The sequence below is a fragment of the Orcinus orca genome, chromosome X, assembly GCF_937001465.1.
Source record: "Orcinus orca chromosome X, mOrcOrc1.1, whole genome shotgun sequence".
Taxonomy (NCBI): domain Eukaryota; kingdom Metazoa; phylum Chordata; class Mammalia; order Artiodactyla; family Delphinidae; genus Orcinus; species Orcinus orca.
In genome coordinates this window covers 78,614,997-78,624,787 of record NC_064580.1, presented here as the reverse complement: position 1 = coordinate 78,624,787, position 9,791 = coordinate 78,614,997, and the positions used below count along the sequence as shown (strand labels likewise).

At 44.0% G+C, this 9,791-nt stretch overlaps 1 protein-coding gene across 1 annotated transcript; it reads left to right on the top strand.

Moving 5' to 3' along the window:
* The first annotated feature begins 5,616 nt into the window (after positions 1-5,616).
* On the top strand, positions 5,617-9,461 carry LOC101280780 (thioredoxin domain-containing protein 5). Its single transcript, XM_004279718.4, has 2 exons — positions 5,617-6,337; positions 9,006-9,461. The coding sequence occupies exons 1-2, from the start codon at positions 5,699-5,701 to the stop codon at positions 9,339-9,341; spliced, it is 975 nt and encodes a 324-aa protein (XP_004279766.1). The 5' UTR covers positions 5,617-5,698; the 3' UTR covers positions 9,342-9,461.
* Positions 9,462-9,791: the final 330 nt, after the last annotated feature.

Sequence of the window (9,791 nt, the reverse complement as noted above, 5' to 3'; positions counted from 1 at the left end):
TGCCAGCTGACTGTACTGTAAGATTAAAAATGTTTTTTTGGGCTTCCCTGGTGGTGCAGTGGTTGAGAGTCTGCCTGCCGATGCAGGGGACATGGGTTCGTGCCCCGGTCTGGGAGGATCCCACATGCTGAGGAGCAGCTGGGCCCGTGAGCCATGGTTGCTGAGCCTGCATGTCTGGAGCCTATACTCCACAATGGGAGAGGCCACAACAGTGAAAGCCCTGTGTACCGCAAAAAAAAAAAAAATTATTTTTGTTTTTTTATGTATAATTTGTGTTAAGTATTATAAACCTATTACAGTTCAGTACTATATAGCTGATTGTGTTAGTTGCGTACCAAGGCTAACTTTGTTGGACTCATGAACAAATTGGACTTACAAATGCGCTTTCCAAATGGAACTCGTTCATATGTAGGGGATTTACTGTAATTTAATATCACATATATTATATGAGAATTTTAACTCGAATTATGACCTTTGTCAAATCACTCAAACATCAATTACTTATTACAAAAAGTTAGTTAGAGGGTCAGAATAGATTGGCAAAACCACAAGCAGTCAAAGAAAAAAACAGAGAAATAAGACTTTATCAAAATAAAAACCTCTTTTACTGCAAATGACTCCATCAATAAAGTGAAAGGACAACCCACAGAATAGGAGAAGGACAACCCACAGAACAGGAGAAAATATTTACTATATATATATATATATATATATTTTATAAGGGTCTAGTTTAAAAAATATATACCAAGCTCTTATAACTCAACAATAAAAAGACAAATAACCCAGTTAAAAATGAGCAAAGTATTTAAATAAATATATCTCCAAATAAGATTTAAAGTGGCCAGTAAGACCCTCATCCCCCCAAATGGTCAACATTATTAGTCTTTAGAAAAATGTAAATCAAAAACACAATGCAATACCACTTCACAGCCACAAGGACTGTTGTAATTAAAAATACAGAAAATAACAAGTGTTGGCAAGGATGTGGATAAATTGGAATGCTCTACATTGATGATGGGAATGTCAAATTTTGTACCTGCTTTGGAAAACAGTTTGGGAGTTTCTTAAAATGTTAATCCTAGAGTTACGATATGGCCCAGCAATTCTACTCCTATGTATGTACCCAAGAGAGTTAAAACATATTCCCACACAAAAACTTATACATGAATGTTTATAGCAGCATTATTTATAATATTCAAAAAGTGGAAACAACCCAAATGTCCATTAACTAATGAATGGACAAACTATTAATGGAAACAGAGTTTCTTCTTGCGGTGACAAAAATATTCTGTAATTAGATAGTGATGATGGCTTTACAACTTTGTGAATATACCAATATCCATTAAATTGTACACCTTAAAAGAGTAACCTATATGGTCTAATAATTATATCTAAGTTAATAAAAAATATGCTGGTGGTTTTCAAAATCTCTTTTAGCAACAAAACCTGCCCATTTTTAATAACATCTTATACAAGCATCCAATATATGCATGAACAAACAAAAGTTAAGCTGTTTCTTTGAAGTAGAAAATGGAGGATTCAAAGCTATCTCATTTGGCTTCCCTCTAATCCTCTAGGGCATTCTTAAACAATTACATAAAATCTTGGCGTCCACAGAGTTTGAAAATTATTGGGCTAAATGTATTTTGAAGTTTCTTTCATCTCTCAAAATCTGTTTATATAAATATAATCTAGTTGGATAATTTTAAATTAGTTGACAGATCACTTCAAATCCAAAGTTTAATTCAACTGTTCAGCAACTGGCTAATATAGTCAAAATTTCTAATCACTTTGTACATGAAAAAAATAACATTGGAAAAAGCACAGTTTTATCTAACATTGTTAGTGTGAACAATTCAGTCTATACTAACCTTACCACTTCATGAAGCAGTCAGCAGGAATTACTGTTTTCTTTTTTTTTTTAATATATCTTTAAATTCTACCAAAATCTTGGAAAACTATATATGGAAAACTAGGTAAAAATATTTGTGAATTACATTATGATAATGGAGTTGTAACTAGAATTTATTAAAAACAATTTATTAAGACAATAATACAACTTAAAAAATGGGCAAAAGATTTGAAGAAGTTTTTCATGACAGAAGTTATACAGATGGCCAATAAACACAATATAATACTACACACCCAACAGAATGGCTAAAATATAAAAAGTTTGATAATGCTAAGTGCTGATGAAGATGTGAAACAACTGTAACTTATACACTACTGGTCAGAGTATAAAAAGGTACAACTAATTTGGAAAATAGCTCTGTGGTTTCTTTAAAGTGAACTTAAAGATTCTACCATACAACCCAGAATATCCAGTCAAAGGGAAAAGAAAACATAAGCCCACAATAAGTCTTGTAAAGAAATCTCATGGTATCTTTATTAGTAATACCCAGAAACTGAAAACAACCCAAATGCCCATTCACAGGTGAATATATAATCAAACACTGGTAATTATACAGTGAAATATTGCTCAGTAATAAAAAAAATGAACTACTAATGATAAAAACACGTGGATGAATCTCAAAAGCAGATTAAAGAAATTAAACTAGGTACAAAGCATACACAGTGACAGACTTTCTCCTTTACTTAACTCTGGCTCCTATGAACCTTCCTATCAAGTGGGCCTCAACCTTGGCCTATAAAAACTGCAGACAATTAGCACAAAAATTTTCATCCACCCCAACCCTAAGAGACTTTAATAGACTCTAGCATGGCTCAAGGCTGCCAAAAGAATTTACTATTTGTTCTAGCCAGCACCTGATAATAGGCCCCTCACCTCCCTTTCTTATAGCATTTACTAAAAAAGGCTGAAAACTCTGAATCCTTCCTCTACTTCTTCTACTCTCCCACAACTCAGAAGTATCTTTTCAGAGGACTAGAAAGCCATTTCTTTGAAGTGTAATCATCAGGGAGGATACAGCCTCAGTCTCCCAGTCTTTGTGGGAGAGTAGAAGCCTCACTTTGATAAATGCCAATTAGCAGACACACATGGCCTAATCACGTTGACATTGATTAACTTTCTTCTTCATTTTGTAATTTTTCATTTTCCTGATTGCAGAAGTTCTCACTTTCTCCCCCTCCCTTCTCCCTCATTCTCCCTTTAAAACTGGAATCACCACAGCAAATCAAAGTTGAGCTCAATTTACATAAACTTTCTTCCCTATTGTAGTACTTTCTGAGAAAAATCTGTATTTATTGCCTTTAACTAATGTTTAGCTTTTTTTTCTCTCTGACAGTAGTAAATAATTATCTTTAAATGGTGTTCTAAAAAGGAAGAATTTGAGGGACAAAAACAGATCAGTCGTTGACAGAGAATGGAAGATAAGATGAGGATTCATTGCAAACAGGCATGAGGAATTGTTTGAAGTGACAGATATGTTCTGAATCTTAATTGTTTGTGGTAATGGTTAGACAAGGGTATACATTTGTCAAAACTCATCCAACTATAAACTTATAAAGGATAAATATTATAGTATATAAATTACTGTTCAATAAAAATTATTTTGTCACATATATTATATAAACACATACAAAATGGGGCAATTCATGATTTTATGTGGTATATACTATCTATAACTGTACAGTTTTATCAATAAACCTGCAATTTTTGCCAACCTTATTAGAAAAAACTAAGCAATGCTTCCCCAAAATTTTGCTTGACCTTCCAACAATGTAGTGATATACCAGAAATTAAACCATTGTATCAAGAAAAAATGAATTATTTCAAAGATTAAGATGTAATAATAAGATAGAATATTCCTATATTTATAGTCTACCCTGATTTTGCAATATAAAATTATTTTGAAGCTGAATGAAAAGGTAAAGTAAGATAAACAAAGCTAAAGGTTACTCAGGAGTAAGGTCAGCAGATAAAACAAGTGCCAGAAAGAATTGTTCAATTCTAGAAGTTAAGTATTATTCAGCAATGAGATTTCTAGCAATACAAGTGAAAAAATGTAAATTAAAATATACCTAAGATTTAAAAAAATTTTAAAAGTCTGGTGCATAAGGAAAGCACAACTATTCCTGAAACTAAAAACAGTTAATTATTCTCTATATTCTTTGGAAAAAAATACACTTTGAAATTTAGTTAAAAAACCATTTTACCAGTAAGTACCATGATAAATTTGTTAGGCCAATTTCTCGTAACATTCCACAATAGAGACTAGTTGCAAAGTGTCAAAGCCTTAAAAAAAAAGAATTATAATGGGAATTATCTGGCTAACTCTGAGAAAAAAGAAAACAACAAACAACAGCAACAACAACAACAAAATGAAACTATGAAAAAAAATGGATGAACTGTACACCTTCAGTCAATCCTCTCCAAATACTGTTTCTTTCAATTGAGCTTTTGAGAAGTATAAAGGGAGAGTAAGATTAGGTTCTATCTCTGTCAGGAGTCTGTAGTACCTGTAGTGCAGTTACCTTTCTGTGACAGTTACATGCAGAGCTATATGATTTCCCAGCATCTCAAGTGAAAGATTTTAATTTTCTGTCATGGAAGTTAAGGAGTTTTACAAGGATACCAATCTAAATAAGGTCATCTTGTCTACATGAGGACAGCTGAGGACTCCTATGGGCAGAGCCACAAGTCTCTTTAGTAAACAAATAAATGATCCAGGCCCTGAATTATATATCATGAGCAAAATAGTTGATCAGTTTTGATGTGGAGCTTTTTTCTGTGTTCTCATCCTTATGTTTATTCTCCAAACAATTGTTCAATCAGCACATGTTTAATGAGCACATGCTACATGCCAGGCAGTACTGTAGGAGCTGAGAATTTTTTTTAATTCTGATTTTATTACTGATAGTATAGGGGGAGAGACAGAAAAAAATATGTATTACAATGCTTGGAACATATTAAGCATTATATAAATATAAACTGTTATTTTTAATTTTAAAAAGTTAAAATTTTAAAAACACTCAATAAGATGAAATGTCGAGTTCAGAAATGAGTCAGATATTGTAAGGAACAGCACCAAAGATGGAGGAGAGCTTAAACAAGCTCTATTTGGGAACGCTCCTGGGCGAGGTTCACTGGTCCGAGAGAAAGGGGCCAGAGAAGTCGCGCCCGGGCAAGGGTTTGGGCAGAACTTATAGGGGAAGAAGGGAAAGGGCTGTGGTGAATCTGGGAAGGCACAGGGTAGTCCTTATTTGGTGGTCTCTTCGGGTATCGTGGCGATGTCTGGTGCCGGTTGCATCAGTCTTAGGACCATTAGTCCCGCCCCTCGAAAGGTGGGAAGGCTGGGCTGGGTGGAAAGTCCCCAGGTCAGTTCCTGGAACTGGGTGGGTGGGAGCTCCAGGTCAATTCCGAGAACTGGGTGTGTGGAACGTTCTGGGCTGATGCAACCTGTGAGTCTGATTGCGTTCCCCTGACCCGGGCCAGTTGGCCTTACAGATATTATGTTTTTAAATACTTGATAAAAGACTTGAACACAAAGAGGTAAAATTAAAGTTAAATAGATTGTTTAAAATACAAATACATGTGATTTAAAATTAAAAATGCAATAAGAATAGCATCCGTGGAAAAGGAGCTGGTGGTTTGCTGGAGGAAGGAGGAGAAAGGGTGTGGAAGGAGCAATGCAAGCAAGGAAGCCCAGCTTTTCTTCCCAACTCGGAGGAGTCAAGGTGTGGACACTGCCAGCGGCTGCAGCCTACCTGGAACGACCTGGGAGACAAGTACAACAGCATGGAGGACGCCAAGGTGTACGTGGCCAAGGTCGACTGCACAGCCAGCTCGGACGTGTGCTCCGCCCAGGGTGTGCGTGGGTACCCCACCTTGAAGTTTTTCAAGCCTGGCCAAGAAGCTGTGAAGTACCAGGGTCCCCGGGATTTTCAGGCCCTGGAAAACTGGATGCTGCAGACGCTGAACGAGGAGCCCCCCACACCGGAGCCCGAGGTGGAGCCACCCCGAGCCCCCGAGCTCAAGCAGGGCCTGTACGAGCTCTCGGCCGGCAACTTTGACCTGCACGTGGCACAAGGAGACCACTTTATCAAGTTCTTCGCCCCGTGGTGTGGTCACTGCAAAGCTCTGGCTCCGACCTGGGAGCAGCTGGCTCTGGGCCTTGAACATTCCGAAACTGTCAAGATTGGCAAGGTTGACTGCACACAGCACCATGAACTCTGCTCAGGAAACCAGGTCCGAGGTTATCCTGCTCTCCTCTGGTTCCGAGACGGTAAAAAGGTTGATCAGTACAAGGGGAAGTGGGATCTGGAGTCGCTGAGGGAGTACGTGGCATCGCAGCTCCAGAGCACGGAGAGGGGCGCCCCGGAGCCCATCCAGCCCTCGGAGGCCCCCACGCTGGCCACTGAGCCCGCGGCCGACCAGGTGGGTGCACGGTCAGCTCCCGCCTCCAAGCGACAGCGCAGGCACAGCACGCGGTCGGTCATTCACGTGGTGGGCTGGGGTCCACTTCTCAACACAGCGTTTTCTTGAACTCCTTTCACATGCTTGTTAGGGGGTCAGCGTAGACAGAGCTTCCCTTTAAAGAACCTGGAGTGGGTGTGAGACAAAGGATCCTGCGAGCATTTGGTGTCAGCATTTCTGGACAGTTCTTCCCTTTGATTCAGCACTCACTAACTTGAAGGTATTTGCTGTGAAAGCTGGGCTGTTGCCTCTTGGGCCCGTTCTGCTCGTTTCCATAACTTGCTGCAGTCAAGGTGGTAAAGGCCCCTGAAAGAGCTGCAGCAGAAAGGCTCTGCGCGTTGGAATGTCAGAGGCAGATTGCTGTAGGCTATTTCATTTGTCCAGACGATCGCTGACTTATCGAGGTGTCCTCTTCATATGTTCAGAGCGTAAGGTTTCACGTTTGTTCGTTCTGCGTTTATCAAGCCCTGTCGCGTTCCAGCCACTGTCCTAGGCCGCCAGGACACAAAGCGAATAAGGTCGTTTTCCGCCTGTGGAGAGTGGCGGGTGGGAAGGGGGAGACACGCGAAGATGTCGGTGCTGCGACGCAGGCCGGGGCGGGGAGGCAGGGAGCGCCACCCCACGGGTGAGTCGGTGTCCGCTGGAGAGCCGTGGGGAAGGCCGCCTGGCGGCGCGTCAGCCGGCAGGAGTGAAGAGGGCGCGAGGAGGCCAAGGGCACCGTGCGGGACGCAGAGGGAGCCGGCGGCTGGCCCCCGGAGGGCCTTGTCCGCCAGCCGCGGATCTCAGGTCTGCAGGGAGCCAGTGGAGGGCTTGGAGCCGACGTGGACTTTAAGAAAGCCGGCTGGCTGCAGCCTGTGTGGACGAGACGGAAACCGCTATATCTGGAGACGAAGGATGCAGGGACGGTGGGCAGGGGCGTCCAGCTCCCCCTGCGCAGTCGGGATGGGGGACGGGAGGGGAGGGAGGGAGAGACGGGCTGGCGGTGCCGGGTGGGAGGGAGGCGATGGGTCCCTATTCAAGGTGTTGCTTCCAGGGCTGTGGCGGTCTGCACGTGGCGACAGGTAAGAGTCCGGAGCTTAAGCCGGATGCCTGTCTAGACGAGGAGGTTCCCGCATCTGCTCCCGTAGGTAGAAACCGATGCTGAAGCCGCGGGTGAAGATGGGATTATTCGGGGAGTCAAAGTGGTGTTTTCCCGGGAAAGCAGTGCTCGGATGTCCCAGCTGAGAACCATACTTAAGGCCTGTTTGTCAGTGTACTTCCAAAGCCGAGTCCTTGTGTTGCCGCCTCGGTTCACACAACGGCACTCCACAGCACGCCAGGTTCTTACCCGGGACGGCGGGCAGGGCGGCCCTGGGCCTGGGGAGGACGCCTCCCTGGTGACTGTCCAGCCTCAGCACTTACAGGAGCGATCGTGACTTGCTGGGGCTGCCACGCCCGGGGCCCAGGGATCAGGCTTGGAGAGCCGGCAGCCGCCGTCCCCATACTCCCAGGGTGGGGCTGTGATGGCGCCTCCGCCCCCCGGGCCCAGCCCCTAGTGGGACGCTTGTAGGTTGGGGACCGCGTGGGTGTTAGTTAAAAGTGGAAGTTTTGGTTTAAGAAGTAAACAAACGATTTCGTAGTTAAGGGACCACGCGTCAAGGGAGCGTGTGTCATGGTGGTTGTAAAGGTCACCCCACATCGAGTATAATTATATACTGTGGGTGTTTTTGTCAAACCCAGAAGGGTTTCTATTTATAATGAGGTTTTCCACCGCTAAGTGGGTCTTTCAGTGAGTGTGGTATCATGTTTCTGGACATGAAGATGGCAGCGTCTGGATGGCCCCCTCAGTGCCCCTGCGTCCTGGTCACAGACACATGGTACTTGGTGCTGGACTCGAGTGGGGCAGCCCTGGTACACTTTGCCACATGATACATCATCCGTATTCTTTTTATTTATTTATTTATTTGGCTGCATCGGGTCTTCGTTGAGGCACGCAGGATCTTCGGTTACGGCGTGCGGGCTCAGTAGTTGTGTCGCGCGGGCTCTGGAGCGCGTGGCCTTAGTTGCCCCGCAGCGTGTGGGATCTTAGTTCCCCGCCCAGGGCTCGAACCCACGTTCCCCTGAATCGGAAGGAGGATTCTTAACCACTGGGCCACCAGGAAAGTCCCCATCATCCATATTCTCACGAGAGGATCACAGATCCGTTTTTGGAGGAAAACACATAGACATAACCCTGTGCAGAGCCTTCAAGATAGAATCGCTTTAGAGCAGACTGCCGTGTGGCACCTTGGCCCTGAATTCTCCAGCCTGAGTTCAAATGAGCAGTCTTCACATTTACTGTGAATTTGAAAATGGAAAGCAGCCTGTTATCTGTAGAAGCACATGTTGCCTGTGCTTGTGTAACTAAGGTCCTTCCGTCACATAGAGAAGATAATTATGAATCTGTAGGATGAGAGCGATAGAGTCGGCGGGGAAAGCAGTGCGTACAGACTTCAGGGAGGCCGGTCAGCTTGGACTTCGATCAGTGTCCGAGGCTCCAAGCCCGGGAGGCGCATGCTTGGGCCCTGCCCACCCAGAGCCCTGGAGACAGCGGCTGCACCTGACCCTGCCTGGGCTGGCTGGGAGCTTTTGTGAAAAGTGAGTTGTGTAGGGCACTGTGTTGGCACTGACGGAAAATAACTTCGATGACACCATCGCAGAAGGCATAACCTTCGTCAAGTTTTATGCCCCGTGGTGTGGGCATTGTAAGAGCCTGGCTCCTACCTGGGAGGAACTCTCTAAAAAGGAATTCCCTGGCTTGGCGGGGGTCAAGATCGCCGAGTTGGACTGCACTGCGGAACGGAACATCTGCAGCAAGTACTCGGTACGAGGTTATCCCACATTGCTGCTTTTCCGCGGAGGCAAAAAAGTCAGCGAGCACAGCGGGGGCCGAGACCTGGATTCCTTGCACCACTTTGTCCTGCGCCAGGCGAAGGATGAACTGTGAGCTCGGCTGGAAGCTGTCTCCTGCCTGGCCCTGGGCAGGAGCTCAGTCCTGCGGCCGCTGCCCGGTCCCTTGCGGTGGTGACTCAGAGATCCGAACGCACTAAACTTGTGCTATCTTCTCCATGTGTGTGTTTTTTAAGCCAACACACTCCACAGATTCTTTCTTAGGTTTCTCTAAGTACATGTGTAACTCATGATCCCTTTGCAAACTAAATATTTTCAGTGGCAAGCTACCATCCATCCCCTTTAACCTTCTCTCGGTGAAATCTAAATGGTTTCCTTTGAGACTAAAATAGAGTCAAGGAAATTCCAATTGCCAGACTGTTTTTGGCTTTGGAGTAATTTTGGTGAAAGCATCATGCGATGCATAGTTTTTGAACCATCCGCGCACAAGTTCTGGAAAGGTGGCCTTGCCTTGTGGCGATATTGCGTTGCTCTGATCTGAAGGTCC